The sequence below is a fragment of the Pongo pygmaeus genome, chromosome 2 (assembly GCF_028885625.2).
Source record: "Pongo pygmaeus isolate AG05252 chromosome 2, NHGRI_mPonPyg2-v2.0_pri, whole genome shotgun sequence".
Taxonomy (NCBI): Eukaryota; Metazoa; Chordata; class Mammalia; order Primates; family Hominidae; genus Pongo; species Pongo pygmaeus.
The window spans coordinates 147,117,862-147,141,823 of NC_085930.1; the positions used below are offsets into that span (position 1 = coordinate 147,117,862).

Here is a 23,962-nt window from a genome sequence, read left to right on the forward strand (position 1 = left end):
CTTGTAACCGACGTGGAGGCAGCGGGGAGGAAGGGTTGAGGAGCAGTGCGTGGGCGAGTGGGGAGCCCGTCAGGCTGGCTTGCTTGGTTCCCAGGGGGTGTGCAGCTTCAAGTCTAACTTCCCCTCGGGGCTTCTTTCCTAGATCCACTTCCCGGACGTGGAGCGGGTCGAGTGGGCCAACAAGGTAAGGCCGCTGGCAGGGCCTAGCAGGGCCGGATGCATGCCAGCTTCGTCCTCTCCGCGGCTGTCACCCCCACAGCCTGATGGGGGCCTCGCGGCAGTTTCCTTGCCTGACGCGGGCAGGGATGCTCCCTTTCCCTCTTCTTTCACCAGAATGGCTTGCTTTTGTTAACAACAAAAATTGAAATTAATACGTGGTCACAGCAGAAAAATTAGAAAATACAGAGAAGTATAGAGAAAAGTACAATCCCCACTGGCCCACCAGGCCAGGAGCTGTACTTTCCTAGGGAGAGGAAGACATTAATTAGACAACAGCTTCTGGACACTGCCTGGTTTCCTGCCTAGATCCAACACCATTGCTGCGCAGTCTTGGGCAGACTGCCTAACACCTCTGAGCTGGCTTCCTCATCCATAAAATGGGAATAGAGTCCTTACCCTAGCTGGATTCACTGACATCACTACTGTAATTGCTGTTAGGTCACCCCTGGGAACTCCCCTTGGACTCTGCTGCCAGATGTCCCAAGGAGGCTCCTGCTGGATGATGACCCCTGGCCGAGCCCTCCCCAGCAGGAATCCCAACTTCACAGAGGACGAACCGGAGGCCTGCCCCTCCCTGATCTGCCCAGACCTGTCCCTAACTGTGAGGGCTCCATGGCAGTCCCCAGCTCAAATCTCCTGATGGAGGAATGTTTCTAATACAAACCTTGCCTCTGGGAGGAGGCTTAGCCTGTAGCAGGAATGACTTAGGTTAGGTATAAGAAAGGACTTCCTGATGGATGTTGATCCAAGATTGCTATTTTCACATTACCAGAGGTGTCATTGCTGAGTGCATCAAAAAGCATTCCCTAGCCGGGCATGGTAGCACACACCGGGGTCACAGCTCCTTGGGAGGCTGAGGCAGGAGGATCGCTTCAGCCCAGGAGTTCAAGGCCAACTTGAGCAACATAGCAAGACTCCATCTCAAAAACAACAGTAGCAACAAAAGTACAGAGAACATTCTCAGCCTCTGGGTAAATTTGGAAGAAGCAGGTTGCTGCTTTAAGAGGAGTGACTGGGTTTCTGGGGATTCATGCAGGACCCAGTGCCTCTGGGGCAAACCTTGTAGAGTTCCTCCTGTACTGTGTTAGCTGGTCCGTGGATCTCTGCCTGTGTTACGTCTTTCTTTCAGTAATACACAGAGGCCTACACAAGGCGTTGGAGATATAAGACTGTTGGGATATGAGGATCCCACCTTCATCTTGGATGGGGAGACAGAGACAGTTGTGTAGGTAAACCACATACTAGGGCACCGAGTGTGTCCTAACGAGCTTTAAACTCAGGAGGCACTTGGCCAGTGACAAACCAGCGAGACAGGAAGATGAGACCAGACCCAAGAAAGTAGAACCTGGGGTTTGGAGAGGCCTTTGAGAGAGATGGGAACAATGAGCCCTAAAATCTCACAGCCTTTAGGCTCCTCCAATGATGGCTTTGGAAGGGGCACATGGAGGAAGGAAATGCATATTTAAACTGAAGCCCAAGCCCACAGGAAAGATACAGTCTTATATCTCCAGTGCCTTGTGTAGGCCTCTGTGTATTACTGAAAGACGTAACACAGGCAGAGGTGCGTGAACCAGCTAACATAATGCAGGAGGAACTCTACAAGGTTTGCCCCAGAGGCACTGGGTCCTGCATGAATCCCCAGAAACCCAGTCACTCCTCTTAAAGCAGCAACCTGCTTCTTCCAAATTTACCCAGAGGCTGAGAATGTTCTCTGTTCTTTTGTTGCTACTGTTGTTTTTGAGATGGAGTCTTGCTATGTTGCCCAAGCTGGCCTTGAACTCCTGGGCTGAAACGATCCTCCTGCCTCAGCCTCCCAAGGAGCTGTGACCCCGGTGTGTGCTACCATGCCCGGCTAGGGAATGCTTTTTGACGCATTTAGCAATGACACTTCTGGTAATGTGAAAATAGCGATCTTGGATCAACATCCATCAGCTCAGGTAACATAGGGGGACCCTGTCTCTACAAAAACATTAAAATGCGTGGTGGTGCATGCATGTAGTCCCAGCCACCCAGGAGGCTGTGGTGGGAAATCACCTAAGCCTGGGAGGTCGAGGCTGCAGTGAGCTGTAATCATGCCACTGCACTCCAGCCTGGGCGACAGAGTGAGACCTTGTCTTAAAAAAGAAGGCCAGGTGCTGTGGCTCACGCCTGTAATCCCAGCACTTTGAGAGGCCAAGGCGGACAGATCACTTGAGGCCAGGAGTTTGAGACCAGTCTGGGCAACATGGTGAAACCCTGTCTCTACTAAAAATAAAAAAAAAATTAAAAAATTTAAAAAAATTCACCAGGTGTGGTGGCAGGTACCTGTAATCTCAGCTCCTTGGGAGGCTGAGGCAGGAGAATCACTTGAACCAGGAGGTGGAGGTTGCAGTGAGCCGAGGTCGTGCCATTGCACTCCAGCCTGGGCAACAAGAGCGAAACTCCGTTTGAAAAAAAGAAAAAGAAGATGGTTCTCCATCTTGCGTTGCCGCAAACAGAACGTACCTACTGGCTGGCCTTCCCTCCATTCCCCTCTGATTTCCACCATCCTCCCCTGTCTCTGCCATCTTCCTTCTCCCCAGGCCCTGCACTTCATTCCCAAACCAGCACAGTGAGTCGTTCTGCTGCAGAAATCGGGCAAAGGCTGCCTTTTCTGATTGCTAGAAAATTAAATCCACAGGAAACAATTTAACTTTCTCTTCTGTAATTTTTTTCTTAAACTTCTGGCATCTGCTACTTTTCGTTTAAACCACAGTGTAGAATGAGGTTATGTTTTAGCACAGAACTAAAGGGTTTCCTAATATTAAATGTAGTGAATGAGTATTTCATGGTGCTCTGCACCATATCTTGGTGTCCTGCTGCCTGCATGACAGTGGGAACCACGGCTGTAGTTATCAGATGTTTGACGGACAGACAGATGAACAGGTGAGCAGATGGGTGGGCAGGCAGGCAGGTGAGTGCTGCAGCATAGGAACCCCCACCCCAAGACCAGGCTGCAGAGAATCAGGACCTTGTCCCATGCAGCTGTGGGTCTGCAGTGGGGGTACAGACCTGACTACCAAGAGCCTCTTCCCGTCTTCACAGATCATCTCTCAGACCTGGCCCTACCTAAGCATGATCATGGAAAGCAAGTTCCGGGAGAAACTTGAGCCCAAGATCCGAGAGAAGAGCATCCACCTGAGGACCTTTACCTTTACCAAGCTCTACTTTGGACAGAAGGTGGGTGTGTCTTGGGAGGGTCAGCCTGGACTGGCTGTGCAGTCTTTTCTCTGTTCCCTCTCCTCCCACCTTTCTCCCACCCAGGTCAGTCATATGACTGCAAAGATCCCACTGGACCTTACAGGGGAACACCCCCCACCACCACCACCTGCATTTCCTAGCCTGTCAGCCTCCGTAGACACCCTTCCCCCACATCCCTGTACCATCATCTCCCCAGGTTCCAAGGAAGCCTGGCTCAGAGGGAACAGAAAGGACAGGTGGGAGATATTTCCACTTTTCTTAAGGAAAACTTTGAAGACACGCCATGGTGGTAGCCAGACAGATACAAAGATGGAAATCAGTTGCTAACCTCAGTGCCGTTGAACACATGCTCACAGTTTGGATAGTCGGTGCCACCTAGCGCTTTATATTCTCCACTAATTGGCTGTTACGGCACTCAGTGTTATGAGTCCACGCTAGTTCTGTGAAGATCAGCAGGTGTCCCAGGATGAAATGGTCTGTGGCCAACGAAGTTTGTGTCAGCACACCTAATGTCATGGTCCCTGTTCTAGACTGGGCTTCCTGTTTCAGCCTTGGTGCCCTACTCCTCCTGCCTCGAAGTGCCCCTAGTGACTTGAATCTTTTGATCATCCGAAATGTATCCCCCAGCCAGAGACGACTGTGACCCAGTAAATGAGAGGCACTGGCATCCGGTCTTCCCAGCAACGAGCAGGTGTCCAAGTACAGGCCAGCCTGCTGAGAGCTGTCTGCCACCCCTTCCTGGCTAGCCCCTGGGCAGGGGTGGATTAGGCAGGCCTGAGCCCTGGAGATTGGGATTTCTGCCATTCAAACTGGCTTGTGCCAGCATCTGTTGGTTCATGCATTCATTTCTTGTTTCATTCACCTGTAACTTACTGAGCACATGCTGTGTGCTGGGCATCATAGAGTTGGGTGTGGCTGCACCCCTTCCTGTGGGAGGAACACATCAACCGGTGGATGACAACATGGCAGTGTCTGCGTGCATGATGGCAGAGGAATGCGAGTTCAGAAATGGAGGGGTGGAGGGGCTGTGGGAGTCAGGGAAGACTTCCAGGAAAAGGTGATGGCTAAGTTGGCTTTTGAAGAATTCAGCAGGCTAGGAGCCAAGAAGCTTGCAGGGTGCTGTGTTCACAGCAGAGCCTGCTCAGTCAGGCTGCTCCTCTGGTGGTTGTATCTATGCCAGGGGTCCCCAACTCTCAGTACCAGGCTACACACCAGGAGGTCAGCAGCCGGGGTGAGTATTGCTGCCTGAGCTCCGCCTCCTGTCAGATTGGCGGCGGCATTAAATTCTCATAGGAACACAAACCCTGTGTGAACTGCACATGTGAGGGATCTAGGTTGCATGTTCCTTATGAGAAGCTAATGCCTGATGATCTGAGGTGGAAAAGTTTCATCCCAAAACCATTTCCCACCCCACCCCCGCTCTGTGGAAAAATTGTCTTCCAAGAAACTGGTCCCTGGTGCCAAAAAGATTGGGGACCGTTGGTCTGTGGGATGTAGCACTGCTGGCAAGCGATCCTAAGAAATGATATTTACCGTATCAGAAGAACCTGGAGGGGGAAGCTGCAGGCTGAACAGATGTCCCAGCCCTGCAGGAGAAACACCTGCCTCCTGATCCTGGTATTCAGCGCTCTTCATGTCCTGGCCACCCCCCTTCCCTCTGCTCTCCCATTCCCCACATGTCCCCTCCTCTCCATCATGGGGTCACAGAGGGCTCCTCACACGACCCTCCTGGGCTTGGCCAGGACCCAGTGCACTCACCACACCCACTTTCTTCGCACACCCATGAACATTTAAAAAATGTTTTTCAGCTGCCATAAGCATTCATTCACACCTGTGAGTATTGCCAGCTTCCTGTAGTTCCCGTGCCTATGCCCAGCTCCACCCTGTGCTGTGGGGCCAGTGACTTGACTTCTCTAAGCTCCAGTTTCCTCACGTGGAAAGGGAAAGGGAAAGGACCCACTTCCAGAGTTTGCTATGGGGCATGAACAACAGGCCTGGCGTCAGGGCCGCTCTGTGTGGCTGTGTGAGTGGGGGCAGGAGGGGAGAGGAAGGAGGGGGCACATTCTAGGGAGGGAAGTCTCTGGGCTGCAGGTTAGATTTACATGTCTGTGCCTCATCCTGGGGAAGTATGGTGGTCATGCTTGTTGCTGACAAAGCCCAGTGCTGGGGGGAGAGCTGGCAGCTGTCCCCTGCTACCAGAAGCCTCTGACCTAGCCCTTCTGGCATTTCTTCCAGTGTCCCAGGGTCAACGGTGTCAAGGCACACACTAACACGTGCAACCGAAGACGTGTGACTGTGGACCTGCAGATCTGGTGAGCTCTGTCGGGCCGGGTATGGGCTTCAGTGTGCAGGGGACACTGTGGGAACAGCCAGTTTGAAGATGGAGTAGTATATATACACTCTGACTTGGGATGTGGAACCCCTCACAGGACCCTCCCCTCCTCCCAGCTTCTCCCATCCCCTGGCATACTCTGGGTTCCAAGACCCAGGCAGCAGAGCTTTCTTGGAAGCCAGGCCTGGGTCACTTGGAGGGTCAGACCAGCTGCCTCAGAGAGGATGTGTCTAGTGGGAGCAAGTGTGATAAGAAGATGTGAGGTCCATTGGTGAGGCCCAGGGAGTTCCAAGCACAGGCTGTGAGAGGTCAGCTGGAGACCTGGGCTCTGCGGCACCTCAGGAAAATAGAGAATGCAAAGACACATAAGTGACTAGTTCAGGGGGTTGGGCAAGGATATCTCTTTGAAATGAGTTTCATAATGGGTGTGAGTCAGGAAGAAGGGAGGCTCAGTCCAGGAAGCCTTCCTGGAAGTGGCAAGATTTGAATTGCACTTTAAAAGACAAAGGACCAACTCCTGAGGATCCAGAGTGTTGCCATTCCTTTCCCATGTCTCATTCTGCCCTTAGCCTAGAGGCTGGCACTGACAGCATGTTGGGAAGATAGGAGCTAGTTCTTCGGACCACCCATCACCATTTAGGGGCTGGTCCCAAGTGGGTTGGGATGGTGACAGGCTATCAGGTGCTCCCAGCCCCTGGGGCTCTGCCACAAGATCCTTGTAGGAACAGTTAGGGCACATCGAGGTTGTGTGGCCCACTCAGCTGCCCAGGCAGCCCCCGGGGTCCCCATCTTCCCCGTCCGGCTCACTCCTGCCCTTTCAAGAGGCACTTGGTTTTTGCGATTTGTAACATTGGGCTCCTCTGCCTGTGCCCTGCACATGTGTGCTGGCTGCCCCTCTCCCTCCCCTGAGTCTCCTTCAGTGCTTTCACAGGGTCTGCTGATCTTTACCCTCAAGGGCACCCATTCTGGGCTCCCTGTGTCCATCACTGGGTGGACTTGGGCTTCTATGCTGAAGCCTGACACCTCATTACCTTTGCCCACCTCCACCAGCCCCAGCAGCACCTGGGATGTAAGCAGTGGGGACTGCTTCTGTGTCCCCATGAAAGACACCTGGGCAGAGATGGGACAGGGGGACAGCAGGGGTGGAAAGGTGGGCAGTGTGTTTACCAAGAGCCCCTCCTTTTCATCTTCAGGGTATCATTGGGTGAGATGAGTGCCTGGAATCACTGCTCTCATGGTCAGAGATGAGGATATGCCTGGGATACCTGAATGCAGGGACCCACAGGGGCTGCCTCCTGGGGTCTGGGCTTGGATCAGCGTCTGGGTCAGGTCTGAGCAGAGCTGAGAAAGGCTGAGGCTACTAGGCCATGTGCCCAGTGCTTAGAGCTCAGGGTCAGCAACTGGCTGCCTGGGCTCCGGCTGTGTGACACTGGGCAAGTTTCCCAACCTCTCTGAGCAAGTGGACCTACCCCTCCTCCCCATCTTCCTTTTCCACCCCCCATTTCAGCTACATCGGGGACTGTGAGATCAGTGTGGAGCTGCAGAAGATTCAGGCTGGTGTGAACGGGATCCAGGTGCGTGGAGCCCGGTGGGGCTGCCTCTGTTCCAGCCCCCAGGGTGGGGATCAGGGAAGGGGAAGCCAGGTCATGCCAGAGTAGGCCGCAGAAGGTGGTGGCAACACTAAACACAGAGGATGGTGACTACAGAGGAGCTGTAGGCCTGAGGTCACATGGCCAGGAAGTGGTGGCTGGGCTTCACCAACCCACTACTGTGCTCTAGAGACCCCAGCCTCATCTGACTGCAAAGGCCCTGGGAGAGGCTTTGGCTGCCTGGCGAGGAGAGAGGTGGTGTTCATGGAGCGATGGAAAGCCATTGCTTAGAGACTGAGGTGGACCCAGGAGGTGAAAATAACTCTCGGCTGGAGTAGAAGAGCTGATTTGGGCCTGGAAATCATTCCTGGGTCCCTGCTGGCTGGGCCAGCCCAAAACTTGGCAAAGGCTATAGGTCTCTCAGGCCAGCACACCTGTGGAAGGCAGTGGGGCCAGCTCAAGGCCCCTTGGTAGCTGGCAAGAGGTGGCAGCTGTGTCCAGGCCTCAGCACCTTACGTACGGTTCCTGCTGTGAGAGCAGGCAGCTTGGGGCAGGTGGCCCTGACATGTGGGGTGGCATGGGCATGAAATGAGGCAGCAGATGGCCTCAGCTGAGCCCAGCAGGCACGGGGAGAAAGGAGGCCTGGGCCCCTCACGGGCCCTCTGTGCCTATCCAGTTGCAGGGCACCCTGCGGGTCATCCTGGAGCCCCTCCTAGTGGACAAGCCCTTTGTGGGAGCCGTGACTGTGTTCTTCCTTCAGAAGCCGGTGAGTCCCAAGGACTGCGGTAAGCCTGCTGCTCCCTGGGAGTAGGCACTGGTCTGCCGGGCCCTAGACATTGGGTTTGAGTCCAAGAATGGACATTGTCCAAGCCCACTGAGACCTGGGGAGTCATACCCCTTATCTCATTTAATCCTTAAGGCAGCTTGAGCTAGACTCTGCCCTCCCTAAGATGAGGCAGCTAAGCTCAGAGAAGGTCACACAGATGGTCTGAATTGGAGCCGAGGCTCAAACTCTGAGCTTTCAAAGTTCAGGCCAGCCTGTGGCCATGTGGACGATCCCACTCCTGTAGGGGTTCAGCCTGGGAAGCAGCAGGTTCCACTCCCATCCTGAGCTGAGGCCTGGGCCCTCGATACCGCTAGATGCCTGAGCTGGGCTGGGAGGTGGCCTCGCCTGCCTAACACCCTGGCAGAGGGTTCTCTGCCTGCTTTCCTCTGAACCCCCACCCTGGAAGGCTGGGTTCTCCATTCACATGGGTGTGAGGCTCTTGGCAGGGGGTTCTCAGCCCTGGGCTCCCAACCCTTTCCAGCCTAATAGCTTCCCTCTGCCCCTGAAGCACCTACAGATCAACTGGACTGGCCTGACCAACCTGCTAGATGCGCCGGGAATCAAGTAGGTGCCTGGGAGAGCCTTGAGGGAGATCGTAAGTTTGGGGGCCTCCAGGGCTCTGCAGCCAGTGACGGGAGCTGTACGATGGTGGTGCTTTCCCTCCTGGTGCTCTCTGCAGAGGGAGAAGCATTGGTCTGTTTGGAGTGGGAGGCTAACGGTGTTGTGTGGCCTCTGTGGGTGGGCACTGTGCCCAGCACACCCCCTACCCACACCACACACACACACCACACACCACACCCCACACCCATGTAGTGGGCAAGAAGTGCTTTGCTGAATGTTGGGCTGACGTTCAGGTCCCCGTCCTGGTGCAGGGGGAGAGTGGCTCTGTCTGCTGAGATGTGGTCTGAGGGGAGGCTGTGTGGCTCTGAAACCAGAGGCAGCCAGCTCCTGGCTCTGTCACTGAGCAACTGAGTGAATGTGGAGAAGTTGCTTCACTTCTCTGGGCTCTTCCTCAGTAAAAGGGGAGCCTGGTTCCTCTGCCTTGGGTCCCTCGGAGGACACTCAGCTGTGTGGTGGCGGCACATTGGGTGTGGACACACGAGTGTCCTTTCTTCCTCACTGCACCCCTTCCAAACCAAGTGTGTGGTGAGAAGCCTATGTGACTTCCCCTGACCATGGTCACAAACATAGGCATGGAAGGGGCACTGTCGCAGCAGAGGCCAGTGAGGAGTAGCTGGTCCTGGAGATCTCACCATCTGGGGGCAAGTGAAGGCTGCTCTCAGAGCCCCAGGCCCCATGAGAGGAGCAGAGAAAGGCACCAGCCCCATTGGACACACCTCCCCAGGAGGAAGGGACATTTGGACTGGTCAGGGCTGGCACCAGCTGGCTCGTCAGACTCAGGGGAGGGCCGCTGACTTGCTTATTCACTGACATCTGCATGGATCTCACCCACACTGGACAAAGGGAATCCAGGCGTGCGTTCTTTTATTCAAAAAGTATTTACACCGTGCCAGCCCTGTTCCAGGCACCATCCCTGTCCCCCGGTACCAGGAGGTGGAGTCAGGCAACGAACAAACAACCCCAGGAATACGCATTATTAGCCCCAGGTTAGAGGTGAGGATGCTGAGGTCCAGAGAGGTTAGCGACTTGCCAAGGCTACACAGCTAGTCGATGGTGGAGCTGAGATTCTAACACAGGCTTCAGCCTTGCTCTTAGCCACTGTGCTGTGTGACCTCCAAGAACAAAGTAGCCTGGAGGCAGAGGGAATCGGGGACGTGTAGGTGGGAGGACTGCTGTTGAGATAGAATGTCAGGGGCTGTCACGATGTATAAGCACACCCACCCCTACCCAGGCAAGTGGGGTCAGGGCTGTTCTCTAGGTGGGGCCCACCCTACCAAGCTGGACTCCTGGTTCCTGCTAGGGATGGAGTGGCAGGTGGCATGGGGGAGGCAGTGCCACCCCTCCACAGCTGGTCCTGCCTTGTGTCCAGTGACATGTCAGACAGCCTGCTGGAGGACCTCATTGCCGCCCACCTGGTGCTGCCCAACCGTGTGACTGTGCCTGTGAAGAAGGGGCTGGATCTGACCAACCTGCGCTTCCCTCTGCCCTGTGTGAGTGCCCAGTACTAGCCACAGACCAGCCTGCTGGGAGGCAGCGCAAATATCCTCTCAGCCTTCACATGTGGTGCATTGGCTTTATTTCACACTAATGCTTGACAGTCCCAGAATAATGGTAATGGTACAAACACCATCGCCCACGTCATAATTACTAAAGACATTTTGTCCTTGGGGTGTATCCCACTTGGGAGGTAGTGTCAAATTTACTGCATTCTAAACTTACTTGGAATATTTCCTCTGTTTGTGACAACTGGCCATGAATATTTACATTGACTTGTTTCATTCTATTCTCCATTTTTAGGGTTTTTTACCTTAACTTCCTTTTACAATTATGTAAAGTAGTTGTGTGTTTCCAAAGTCCAATTAAAAAACAAATTACATTTTAAGGAGTCTGGCTTCTATCCCTTGTTCTCTCCACCTACTCCCCACCCTTCACTTATAAGTAATGGTTTATCCTTCCATTTTATTGATTGATTGGGTCTTGCTCTGTTGCCTAGCCAGGCTGGAGTGCCGTGGCACAATCACAGCTCACTGCAGCCTCCACCTCTTGGGCTCAAGCAGTCCTCCTACCTCAGCTTTCCGAGTAGCTGGGACTACAGGCGTGCACTACCACGCCTGGCTAATTTTTGTATTTTTTGTAGAGACAGTGTTTTGCCACGTTGGCCAGGCTGGTCTCAAACTCCTGGGCTCAAGTGATCTGCCCGCCTCAGCCTCCCAAAGTGCTGGGATTACAGGCATGAGCCACCACACCTGTCCTTTGTTACTTAATATGAAGAAATACATATATATGGTCGTATGACACATATTTGCTTATATTCAAATTCCCCCTTTCTTCGATAGCTGGCAGCATAGTACAGTTTTCCCCAGCATGCTTTTTTTTTGGGCAGTGGGTGCGAGGGGAGGTGGTGGTGAGGAGTCTTGCTCTGTGGCCCAGGCTGAAATGCAGTGGCATGATCTTGGCTCACTGCAACCTCTGCCTCCTAGGTTCAAGTGATTCTCCAGCCTCAGCCTTCTGAGTAGCTGGGACTACAGGGGCACGCCGCCAAGCCTGGCTAATTTTTGTATTTTCAGTAGAGACCGGGTTTCACCATGTTGGCAAGGCTGGTCTCGAACTTCTGACCTCAGGTGATCCGCCCACTTTGGCCTCCCAAAGTGCTGGAATTACAGGCGTGAGCACTGCACCCGGCCCCCAGTGTGCTTTTAACACTGAGTATGTCATGAGGATCATGCTATGACAGTGTAGATTAGAGCTCTTCCACATTCTTTTTAAGAGCTCCAAAGTACTTCACTATGGGAATGTACTGAATTTATTCAACACAGTTCCTATTGATGGACATTATGTTTTGTTGGGTCTTTCACTATTACAAATAGTAGTGTAATGAAGAGCCTTGCATACATGTCTTTTTATATTTTTGCTAGTATGCCCTTGGGATAGATTCCTAGAAGTGGGATTTCTGGGTCAAAGAGTAAATGCATGTGTATTTACTAATATTAAAAAAAAAAATTCTAGGAAGGCGATATACCTCAAAGCCCATGAACTATGCCTTTCCTAATTCCTGTGCTCCAGTCTTTATTAACAGTTATATCTCTTTCATTTCCTTTTAAACATCTATTCATGCAAGTGTGGGGAGGGGGTCTGCCCTATAGTACAGTCCAGAATGTGGTGGGGATGAGGCTCAGTGTTGGGGCCTTTAGGAGTGCAGGTACCTACTGTCAGCAGCCGGCAGTGCCCACAGGGGCCAGGAGAAGGGATGCTAGGACTCCCTTGTAGGAGGCTACATGTAGGACACACAACAGAGGGGGCTGGAGTAAAAGAGGGAAGCTTCCATAGGTGTCATGATTGTTGGCACAGGAGGGAGACAAATAGCTGCAGTTGAATAAGCCATTCATGTGGCAGTTTGGAGGCAGGAAGTGGGGAGGCCAGGGCTGTGGGCAGGGCATACTGATAGAGAGAGCCCTGCCATCACTTGCTGTGTGGCCTTGGCCAGGTCACTGCCGTATCTGGCTTCTATCTCCCGGTCCAGACCGTGGAGGGGGCAGTTTGGGGGCACCAGTGATCTCTGATGGCTTTAGCTCTGATACTCCAGGACTTGGAGGCCCCAGGAAGCAGCTGTGAGCCCTGGGCTTGGACATTTTCCAGGGGGTGATCAGAGTGCACTTGCTGGAGGCAGAGAAGCTGGCCCAGAAGGACAATTTTCTGGGGCTCCGAGGCAAGTCAGATCCCTACGCCAAGGTGAGCATCGGCCTACAGCATTTCCGGAGTAGGACCATCTACAGGAACCTGAACCCCACCTGGAACGAAGTGTTTGAGGTAAGGGTCTCCTTGGCTGCTCCTGGAATCCTTTGATGCCCTCTAGCCTTCACTCTGAGTCATGCCGGGCAGAGGCAATCCAGGGGCAACACTAGGCAGGGAGTGGGCCTTGGAGACAGGCAAGTCTGTGGAATTCCCGCTCCCGTATCTACCAGGCTTCCAGACTGGGTTACTCTGGCCCGACTAAAGGGCCAGCCTGAAGGCAAATTCCTACCTCCTTTCCCCTTCCAACTTTGTTAGAAGTTTCCAAATCAAAGAGAAAGAGCCTTAGAGGCATTTCTGCTCCACTCCTCTCAGCTTCCCCTGTCAGAGCCAAACACCAAGAGCCTGAAGTTCTTCCTTAAGTTCAACCACAATCCCTACTATTTGAAGGGTGGAACCCACAGCCTGTTAAGGCCCCCAGATTACACGCTCCAGGAGCCACATCCTAGGTGACCCCTCTCAACTTCCCCTCCCAATATACCATCTGGATGCTCTGTTACGTTTGGGGCGAGGCAGTGAAAGCAGGGGTGCTAAAAGGCAGCTTGGGGCTTCCTGATATTGCAGACCCACGGGGGGCCAGGAGAATGTAATGAACAGGTGCTCAGGACACCGCATGGCCTATGCAGAACAAACAGCCACTGTCCCCTGGGCATCTGCTCTGCCATGGCTTGCACATGTTTTCTCTAATCATCTCTTCCCCCTGCAGGGGAGGGGCTTCACTCCCTTCTTATGGGTGGGGTTCTTGAGGCACTGAGGAGGTCAGGAACCTGCTAGCGTTCTGAGCCATGATTTGGCTCCCCTTAGGTCATACATAAGGTCAACTGTTGCCTGCAGGTCAAGACACCTCTTTTTCCTTCCAGTTCATGGTGTACGAAGTCCCTGGACAGGACCTGGAGGTAGACCTGTATGATGAGGATACCGACAGGGATGACTTCCTGGGCAGGTGAGGAGGGCGCACAGCTGGGCCTGGAGGCAGCCTTCCCTCCCTGCGGGGTGCTGGGCTAGATACCCTGCTCCTACCACTTAATGACTAGCAACCCTCTCTGGTCACCCTGACATGGTGACTGTGCCAGGCAACCTGCCTCACCATTCTACATTCCTATCACAAACCTTCCCAGATGTCTCCCAAGTGCCCAACCTTGACCTAGGCCCTGGGGGTACAGAGAGGACCCCAAGATTTGTATATTATGGCTCTGCTTTTTGTCTTCCTGATAATGTACCAAGTCCCCATTTGGAGTAGTAGACAAGGCTGGCATGGATGGCCAGATGCTCAGTCCCAAGGAACCCTGGGCCATGCTCTAGGGGGTAGAACCCAGCCCTTCAGGGGTATGAGAGGACTAAAATGATCAGGGTGGGGCTGGCTATCAAAATTTAAAACTTACATGTATTTTGGTCCAGCAGTCCCACTTCCAGGATCTCCTATAAAATAAAAGCCCTAGTATCTGAAATGTTTATTGCAGAACTATCCATAGAAGAAAAACAACACCCCCATCCCCTAAATGAATATCTAACCTCAGAGAACACTGGCTGAATGTTTGAATAAATTTTCCATTGCCAAACTACAGAATATTCTGCAGCTCTGAAAAACAAGTGGAATCTCTGTGTATTAACCTGGAGGACACCCATTATGAAGTGGGGGAGAGCAGCTGGGTATAACATGTCATTTGAGTCATCATCTGGGAGAGGAACCTTGAATGCGTATTTTTGCACGTGTTCATGTTAGCAGAGAAAGGCAGGCTGTTAACACCGCTTATCTCAGATGAGGAAGCAGAAAAGGCAGGTTTACCCAAATTTTCAGATTCCTGTGTTGTTTAGCTTGTTTCCAAGATCATGTAAGTTTGAAAAGAAGAAACAAAACAAACAGAGAGGGGCACAATCTGACAGTTTCAGAAACAAGCAGAATCTGTGTGTATTAGCCTAGATGTTAATACACATAGATTCACCACCAGATGTTGCTTATCATTTTTTATTTTTATCTTAATAAAAACAGTTGCAATTTTTGTGATGTTGCAGATTAGAAGTGTGGCTTGTGGGTCATGCTTTATGTATTAGTAACTGATTTCAGGTGTGTTTTGAGCTTAAGCATGTTTCTTACAGTTATATAGAATTACATTTTCCCCTCTGGCTGTCAGGACCTTCTGGTTGGGCTTGGCTCAGGGTGAGTTAGGGGCAAGCTGAGGTGTGGGTGTTACCTCCTCTCACACACACATGCTGTGTTAGTCCATATTTTATTGCTATAAAGGATACCAGAGGCCAGGTAATTTATAAAGAAAAGAGGGTTTTCTGGCTCACAGCCTTCTGCAGGCTGTACATGAAGCATAGTGCCAGCATTTACTCAGGGCAGAAGGTGAAGGGGGATCAGGTATGTCACATGGCAAGAGAGAAGGGAGCAAGAGGAGTGAGGATGTCCCAGCTTTTTAACAACCAGATCTTGCATGAGCTCATTACTGTGGGGAGGGCACCAAGCCATTCATGAGGGATCTGCCCCCATGACCCAAACACCTCTCACTAGGCCCCGCCCACCTTTAACATTGGGGATCACATTTCACCATGAGATTTGGAGGGGACAGACATCCAAACTACATCACATGCCAACTATACTTTCCCTTGTAGGGCACCTGGGGTAGATTTGGAAATGAAGGGGCATTTGGAGTTATTAACATGACTGTGAGAGGTGATGCCTCTGGCATTTAAAGGGCACAGGACCAGGAGGCCAAATTCCTGCAATGCATGGGTAGTTTTGCACAAGGAAAAATCATCCCACTCAAAATGCTAGTTGCACTGTCACTGAGAAATCCAGAGGTTATGTGTCCAGCAGCCTCTGCTTGTCCCCTCTGGGGATGGGAGCCCCCTTCCTCCCCAGGTAGCACACCCAATGGGAGCAGCCCTGATGGTAGTTAGTCTTTCCTTCACTCGAGCTGATGCTGGTCTCCCATTGGTTCTTTGGGGTAAGAGCCTCTGTCTTAATGGCCGCGCTCAGATATCTGAAAACAGAGTCCAGTGTGGGCCTCCATGCCCTCTGCTGCTTTCTTCCTCTGAGCTGACCCAATCCCCTCTCCCTATATATTCCAGCCTGCAGATCTGCCTTGGAGATGTCATGACCAACAGAGTGGTAGATGAGGTACAGTTGGTGCTTGCAACCCTCGGGGGAGTTTCAAGGTAGCCCTTTCCTGTGGACAGCTCCAACAGCTTGCTTCAGCCCAGCTATTCCTACGCTGTGGTCCCCCTCTGTGCTAGGCTGCACACATGTCCATCCTCAGGGCAAGAGCTGGGTGAGGCACAGATGGCTCCAGGGTATTCTCCAGGGCCCTGGCTGGAAGAAGTTTCCCTGGGAAATACCCACAGATTAAGGACCCCAGCAGGGGACAGTCACATTATAGGGGAGGGCAGGCTGGGCCTGGTTTTTTTTTAATCCCACAGTGTAGCACTTCTGTCTTCCTATAACCACATCTCCCAGTCCCTCTGAGCCCAGAGCATACCCTCTCTGGGCTGGTCCACCTTTTCCCATACCAGGACGGGTTTCCCCGTCCCTACTAGGACACCAGGTCTCAAGACTGGGCTGCCCAGAGAGCATCAGTAGCATCTCCCTGGCCCTTTTCCCTGAGCCTTCTGCCCCTACCCCACAGTGGTTTGTCCTGAATGACACAACCAGCGGGCGGCTGCACCTGCGGCTGGAGTGGCTTTCATTGCTTACTGACCAAGAAGCTCTGACTGAGGTGAGTGTGGGGTGTCAAGGGCTCCCTTGCAGAAAGGTGGAGGAGCACACGTGCCAGATGTGTGCAGGTGGAGGAAGGGAGGGAGATGATGCCCCCTTCTTGCTCACCTCCTGAAGAACATGTCACTCAGCCCATCTCCACACAGGGCAGCTCCTGATGGCTCTCAGCAAATGTCCTCTGAGCATCTCCATCATCTTTAGATGATGGGGTCCTTAGAACTCTGTGTCAATGCCTGTCCTCCCAGTTCATAGGGAAATCCACTCAGTGTCTAACTTGAATCTGTCATGCACCAGTTATATTCTTAACCTCAACAAAATGCTAGGTTGTGAGAGGTCCTCCGGCAGCTAGTCTGGAGTGTGAAGGCTAGCTGGCTTTCTTCTGCCATGATAGGCTTCTCCAAAATCAGTCTTTCTGTCCTGCTGCTGGGAGTACCCAGTGAGGGTCTGTGTCTGTTTGCAGGACCATGGTGGCCTTTCCACTGCCATTCTCGTGGTCTTCTTGGAGAGTGCCTGCAACTTGCCGGTGAGTTGGTGACATGTCCAGAGTGTCACACAAACGCAACAAAGTGCCCGTCACTTTCAAATTGTCCTGTGTTGCTTTAACCCCGTTATTCCTGTGCTGCAGAGAAACCCTTTTGACTACCTGAATGGTGAATATCGAGCCAAAAAACTCTCCAGGTTTGCCAGAGTGAGTGAGTATGTGGCTAAAAACTCCAGGGAGGGCAAATCACAGCTTCTCTCCCCAGAGTAACCACAACCCCATGTCTTCTGGGCCACAGTCTGTGCACACACAGCCTGGGGATAACAAGAGGTGCTGATTGTGGAGTCTACTGTGTGCCAGGCACTAGGCTTGGCAACTCATCCCCCACATTTGTTATCCCTGAGTCTCATGATGACTGTCATTCATTTTTATTATCATTTTTTGGGTCACACAGCTAAGAGGAGGAGCCAGATTCCACTCTGTTTTCATAGCCCCAGGGAACAAGAGCCTGTGCCTGGCCAGGCCCAGCTCTGGCTTCTGGTCTTTTGGAACTGCTTTCTGGGGTCGGTCCTGTCCTGGGGCTTGCACAGTAATGACAGCCCAGGGGGACTGGGGCATTAGAGTAGCTTTCTCTCAAAGAGAAGTAACTGGGTGGCCCCAGTTCCCCCAGATGCTCCTGGGGGTTGGGGGTAGGACTGTCTCAAGCTGATACTGACTATGCCACCTTCACTGTTATGGATTTGATTCCTCACAGAACAAGGTCAGCAAAGACCCTTCTTCCTATGTCAAACTATCTGTAGGCAAGAAGACACATACAAGTAAGGTAAGATAGCTTGGTGTGTAGCCCTGGGGTAAGGAAACAAGGACCCAGCCCTTCTCAGGGAGAGAGGCAAAAGGGAGGGGAATTAACTTATGGTGAATGCCTAGTAGGCACTTGATGTTATATTTAGTCTTCAAAATAACCTCACAAAATAGTTTTATAATTCAAGAATCTGAGGATCAGAGATAAATGACTTGACCAAGGACACAGAACTAGGGTTCAAGCTTGGGCATGGTTCTGAAGCCCGTGTCCTTTCCACCAATCATGAATTTTCTCAGTCCAGCAGCAGAAATCCTGCTGGCCTCTCCTCTCCTGAAGTGAGCTCTAAGGCCAATATGATTTTCAGCTCCCCCGTAAAACTTCCTGGCAAACCACTCCCTGCCTTTGAGTGTGGTTGTCCCGTCCTAGTGCCTCCCACTAGCTGTAGCGTGTTTGGGTCTGATCCCAGGGCATATAGGTCAGGTTCCCAATGGTACCCGGTGGCCAGAGTGATAGCAGAGGGTGCCGGTATCCAGCTCTGCCCAACCTAACCCTTCAGTGATCTCTCCCTCTTCTGTTCCCAGACCTGTCCCCACAACAAGGACCCTGTGTGGAGCCAGGTGTTCTCCTTCTTTGTGCACAATGTGGCCACTGAGCAGCTCCATCTGAAGGTTTGCTGGAAGAAGGGCTCTTGAAACCAGAGTTAAGAGGTTTCTAAGCCAGGCGGGCTGGGAAGCTTGAAGTGCACCTTGAGCAGGTTCTCCTGGCAGTGTTTAAAGTCAGCCCCTTGTATGTGAGAGAGAACACTGAGGCCCCACAAGGCCTCATCTCCTTAAGGCTAGTGCCTGAGGTCATTGTATAGGGGGATGTGGGAGGATAAATCCTCAAGTCCCTTGACTTTCCCTGCAAAGGGGTCTTTATATTTGCTACACAGTACCCAGAGTAGCCTATCTACACAGGACATTAATAATGGTACACTTTAAAAAATATATATTTCATTTAATCTTCACAAAAGATCTGTAGAGTAAGCAAAGAGAGGCAAAAACAATGTTTTGTCCAAGATCTCATGACCAACAAGTGGTGGAGCTGGGATCTTTTGGGGCCCTGAGCCCTGCCTGGAGAGCAGCACAGCTCATCAATCCCCAAAGCCCCCTGGCTCTGGGCATTTAACAGACTAGCTCATACAGATCATAATTGCCTCTACTCTGAGTCACTGTCTTCCCTGACAGAAGACAAGGACCAGGTCTGGCCTGATCCCATTCTAGTTTACAGAATAGGACCAGATGTCCATAGAAGCACAGTACAGACTGAAGTAAACCCAAACTCGGCTGGGGCTCAGATACTAGTAGTGGAGTGGTGGGGCTTGGTTATCCTCTTGTTTTGTGACTGGACCACTGCCCAGGTGCTTGATGATGACCAGGAGTGTGCTCTGGGAATGCTGGAGGTCCCCCTGTGCCAGATCCTCCCCTATGCTGACCTCACTCTTGAGCAGCGCTTTCAGCTGGACCACTCAGGCCTGGACAGCCTCATCTCCATGAGGCTGGTGCTTCGGGTAAATCTCTCCGGTCCCCTGCGGGAGGGGAGGAATAGAGCTCTGGCAATGGAGCAGGGTGAACTGCCCCAGCACTAAGCACCTGCTGTGTGCCTGGAAGAAGCCAGGAGATGGATTCATGTTTTTCATCAATTTTGAAATACTGAATGGGAGCGAGTCAATATTTGAAGAGATACAGGCTCTTCAAATATTGCCTCTCCTCCATTCTTCTTAAATTCCTCTCTCTAGAATTTTCTATAATGTACCTTCTCATCTATCTTCCATGTCTCTTGACCTCAACTAAATATTTCCCATCTCTGTATTCATGGTGGTACATTCTAATTCTCTCAGAGCTATCTTCCAGGCCACTAATTCTTTGGCTATGGCTAGTTTGCTGTTTAACCTGTTCATGGTTTTTTCAATGGTGAGTTTTCATTTCTATTTTTATCTTTTCCAAATCTATCTGGTATTTTCTCATAGAATTTTGTTATCTTCTCATGTTTATATTCCATCTTTGGTCATTTGAAAATATGTTACAATGTATTAATATGTGTGTTCTATTATTTGAAGATCTTGGGAGTTAAATTTTGATGTTTGTTTTGTCTGTTGATGTTTTTTGACGGTGACTCATTTCTGTTTTATAACTTGGATTGCAAACATATGTTCAGTGTTCCTTTATGACCTGGATTGAGGTTGTTCTCTTCCAAGGAGCTTCTGCTTTTGCTGCAGCTCAGCACCTCAGGTGCATTACAAACCTGAATCCATTTTTATGTATATTTCTTAACTTTGGGTTTCAAGATCCCATAGGTAGCTCGTATTTATACTCAAAATTCATATGAGGACAGGCCTACGAGGTGCCATGTTTTAGGAAAGACTTTGTCCCCTCAACCAGAGTACAGGCTGTGACAAACACATGTTCTTGTCATCAAGTCTTTGCCGGTAGGCAGAATAATTTTTATCCCAAACTACTTTTTTAACTAAAGAGATCCCGCCTTCATGGGTCTTCCTTTCAGCTCCTAGCCTCACAGCCTCTTCTAACTCCCTGAATTCCAAGGTTGATATACAACCCTAGGAAAGCTTAACTTTTATTTTTCAGATTTTTTCTTTTTTTTTTTTAACAGAATTATCCTTATTTTCTTGTGAATTTGGCTATGCATTTCAAAGGATGTTTGCTTCATTTTATTTGACATTTCTAACAAGTTTTTCAGAATATTTGGAACATCATATGTATTACTGGAAATGGAAGTTCCCTAGGAAGGGTCTTTATAATTCACAACTGAGGGGGAAGGGGGAATGGGAAACAATGGCTGAGGTTGTGGAAGTGGTGACTCAGCTCATAAGCCACCCTGTTATCTGCTTGCAGTTCTTGCAAGTGGAGGAACGAGAGCTGGGGAGCCCATACACTGGACCTGAAGCCCTAAAGAAAGGCCCTCTGCTCATCAAGAAAGTGGCTACCAACCAGGGTCCCAAAGCCCAACCTCAGGAAGAAGGCCCTACAGATTTGCCATGTCCCCCAGACCCTGCTTTTGATACTAAGGACGCATCCAGGAGTACCACAGCCACCACCAGTGCTACCACCGTTGCCACTGAACCCACACCCCAAGAGACAGGCCCAGAGCCTAAAGGCAAGGACAGTGCCAAAAGGTTCTGTGAGCCCATGGGGGAGAAGAAGAGTCCAGCCACCATCTTCCTGACTGTCCCAGGTCCCCACTCTCCAGGGCCCATCAAGTCACCCAGACCCATGAAATGCCCTGCCTCCCCATTCGCATGGCCGCCCAAGAGGCTGGCTCCCAGCATGTCCTCGCTCAACTCCTTGGCCTCTTCTTGCTTTGACCTGGCAGATATCAGCCTCAACATTGAGTATGCACCTCTCTGCTTAATCTTTTCTAAAATCGCCTGTATGAAAAATACCTCGCTGGATGGAAAAGTAGATATGAACTTACATTTCTGTGCAAGTTGTTTTTTCACAAAATATCTTCCTAAGAGGCAGCATGGTGTGGTAGAAAGAACACAGGACAAGGGAGAGAGAGCCAAACAGGCTGTTTATGGCTCTAGCTGCGTACTGACTATAAAATAGATGCTGGACTCTGGTTGGTAAGGTCCCTTCCAGCAGAACCATTGAGTTATACTGGGATGACATGGAAAGCTTAATATGTAGAATTATGTAATAAATGGCTGTCATTTATGAAGGGTTTACTATGGGCTTAGCATGTTACCTGATTTAATTCAACCTTCACAATAACCCTACAAGATGGAACTATCATAAAAGTTTAATAAATTCATTCAAGGTCCCAAAAGGAATCATGATACAAAGGCAGATCCCACTTCAGGGTTCCCGTTCTTCCTACTATGAAGTAGGATAATTATACATGAATGCTGGATAGAACTGAATTCCAACTGAAAGTAAACTCACTGCGAATTATTATCCTACATGGCTCTATGCTCCTCAAGCAGGAATGCTTCTTTGTCTTTGGGGGTGGCGGAAGAGGACCAATGCTTGTTATGGCGAGAGAAGTGATGGGCTCTTTCTTTACAGAGGTGGGGACCTCAGGCGACGGCAGCTGGGCGAGATTCAGCTCACAGTGCGCTATGTGTGTCTGCGGCGCTGCCTCAGCGTGCTAATCAATGGCTGCAGGTAAAGGGATTCTAGGGCCAGGGAGGTCCTTTGGGAGCATCAGGTGACCATAAATCAGAGTAGGGACACTCAGAGCAATGAAAAGGGCACATAGTCCCAAGATAAATTAACACTTTGGGGGAAAAATGAGGTTTGAAGGCCTGAACGCTGTAATCAAGTCCTCAAAGGGGCACTTTGGCCATCATTCTTCAGTGGTGCTGATGGGCTCAAGAGCCAAGGGCTTTGCTCAGACGCAACCACTGCAAGACTGTCTGGAGTGGCTGGTAGCCAGTACATTTTCCAAGTGAGAATCTCAAACTTCCCTTAGAAGGAAAGTACTTGCTTTACTCCAAGCATTATAAAGATGCGTGTTATCAAAACCATGCGTCTGATATTTTGTCCTCTAAATTCTACACACTATTACTTTTGATCATCAGGACCACTGAGCATTTTTATCCTCAAGTGTATCTAATGCTGAATGGCTAATATAGCCTCTCAAATGTCTGAAGTGTTTGAAACTCTCAAACACTGAAACTTTCAAATGTTTCAGTGTTTGAAAACCAGGGCCCTTTTTTTTTTCCTAATGTATTTGACACCAAATCAGAAACCTAACACCATGTACCAGCAGTGGAGCTGATCCCTACGTCCGTGTCTACTTGTTGCCAGAAAGGAAGTGGGCATGTCGTAAGAAGACTTCAGTGAAGCGGAAGACCTTGGAACCCCTGTTTGATGAGACGTAAGTGGGCTGGTGGCCTGCCTAGAGTGCCTCACCCATTCAAGTATTTGCCAAGTACCTGTTATGTTGCCTGGCAGCCTGCCAGATGCTGGAAGGGGCTATGGCTGAACAAGACAACATAGTCTATGACTTCATGAAGCTTCTGTACTTTAGTGGGAAAAGTGGAGTGCCAGAGAAGTTTATCAAAATGGCCACCTACATTTACTGCTCATAGAGGCTAAAGTGTTCCTGAATATGGAGTGTTCCCTACTCTTTCTGTTTAAATGAAGTCTCTCTGGTAGTAAAAAGATTTGAATGTTCAAGTATTTTTTTGATCTGTTTTAATTCCAGCAGTTAAACATTCCTTGAGCCTGAGGACCTAAAGTTTCCTCTAAAGCTTGAAGCTCTTTGGCCTGTCTTCCCTCCTGCAACAAAACATAGGTGATGGGTAGAGGAGATGCCCTCCCCTTCTCCACAAAGGCTTGTCCACCTATGTCCTTGGGGACAAGGGTGACTCTAATCACATTCATTGCTTTTGATAGGCCAGTGGTGGCAAGTCTTACCCCAAATATTTTTACTCTTAGAAGTCTGAATCTCATCAGCGTGTACCTTCTGCTTCAGGGTTCTAAAAAGACATTTCTAGCCAGCTTAGGAAAATATTACATTTCATAATTTTCCTGGCCAATAACTTTTTTAAAAAGGGTTACACTGAGTCCTCTTTGGGCCATGTCTAAGAACTATTATGTTCCTTCAAGAGCTACACTTTGAGTTCATCAGTATCAAGAAAAGGGTATGAGGAAGACAGACTATTCATTCAACATTTACTGAATGCTTTATGCCAGGCAGCATCCTATACTCTAGAGCCACACAAGTAAGAGATTTTGCCCTCAAAGGGAGCTCTGACATAATTATAAAAAGATGTCAAAATTGTGGTGTGGTAGCTACTACGTGGCTAAGGGATTAAAAAAATTATGTGGGAATATATGAGGGAAGAGGTGTAACATTTGACTTTTGTGACAAACCTAAATCTGTTACTAATTCTCAAAAGTAGGACAGCAAGATAAGCCTGGACTATCTGGAAGGCAGAGTTGGCAACCTCCACCCTAAAAATAAACCTAAAAGTAAGAGGTTTCCTCTGCCTTACTCCATAGGAGGTGGCCACTATTTTCCATGCAACTGCAGCAAACCTAACTGTTCAGTGTTCTAGCCCTTAGCTGGTAAGAAAAAAACTGAGAAGGGGGTTGAGGTGGTCCTATGAATAGGTACTGTTCAGGGTGAGGAGGGCCAGCTAAGAGAGTGGTAGCCAGGGGTGGGTATGGTGGCTCACGCCTGTAATCCCAGCACTTTGGGAGGCAGCGGCAGGCAGATTATCTGAGGTCGGGAGTTTGAGACCAGCCTGACCAACATGGTGAAACCCCGTCTCTACTAAAAACACAAAAAATTAGCCAGGTGTGGTGGTGCATGCCTGTAATCCCAGCTACTCGGGAGGCTGAGGCAGAAGAATTGATTGAA

The 23,962-nt window shown here is 50.5% G+C and overlaps 1 protein-coding gene across 6 annotated transcripts in view; it reads left to right on the top strand.

Annotated features, from left to right (window-relative positions):
* ESYT3 (extended synaptotagmin 3) overlaps nt 1–23,962 on the top strand; it is a 45,478-nt gene that overhangs the window by 17,299 nt on the left and 4,217 nt on the right. Inside the window, exons 2-20 of one of the 6 annotated variants that reach the window (XR_010125767.1) lie at nt 143–184; nt 3,283–3,417; nt 5,674–5,750; nt 7,278–7,344; nt 8,036–8,125; nt 8,694–8,749; nt 10,107–10,296; nt 12,443–12,613; nt 13,456–13,538; nt 15,668–15,716; nt 16,222–16,311; nt 16,771–16,833; nt 16,936–16,998; nt 17,546–17,614; nt 18,175–18,261; nt 18,993–19,142; nt 20,485–21,215; nt 21,658–21,756; nt 22,340–22,376. Coding sequence is in view for 5 of the 6 variants with exons in the window: in XM_063662216.1 (XP_063518286.1) it covers nt 143–184; nt 3,283–3,417; nt 5,674–5,750; nt 7,278–7,344; nt 8,036–8,125; nt 8,694–8,749; nt 10,107–10,296; nt 12,443–12,613; nt 13,456–13,538; nt 15,668–15,716; nt 16,222–16,311; nt 16,771–16,833; nt 16,936–16,998; nt 17,546–17,614; nt 18,175–18,261; nt 18,993–19,142; nt 20,485–20,981; nt 21,658–21,756; nt 22,340–22,475 (2,214 nt within the window). In the remaining variant the exon portion in view is untranslated. Of the gene's footprint in view, nt 1–142; nt 185–3,282; nt 3,418–5,673; nt 5,751–7,277; nt 7,345–8,035; nt 8,126–8,693; nt 8,750–10,106; nt 10,297–12,442; nt 12,614–13,455; nt 13,539–15,667; nt 15,717–16,221; nt 16,312–16,770; nt 16,834–16,935; nt 16,999–17,545; nt 17,615–18,174; nt 18,262–18,992; nt 19,143–20,484; nt 21,216–21,657; nt 21,757–22,339; nt 22,476–23,962 lie in introns of those variants that run through there. The other 5 variants (XM_054479748.2, XM_054479750.2, XM_063662215.1 and 2 more) reach the window with 5 other exon arrangements.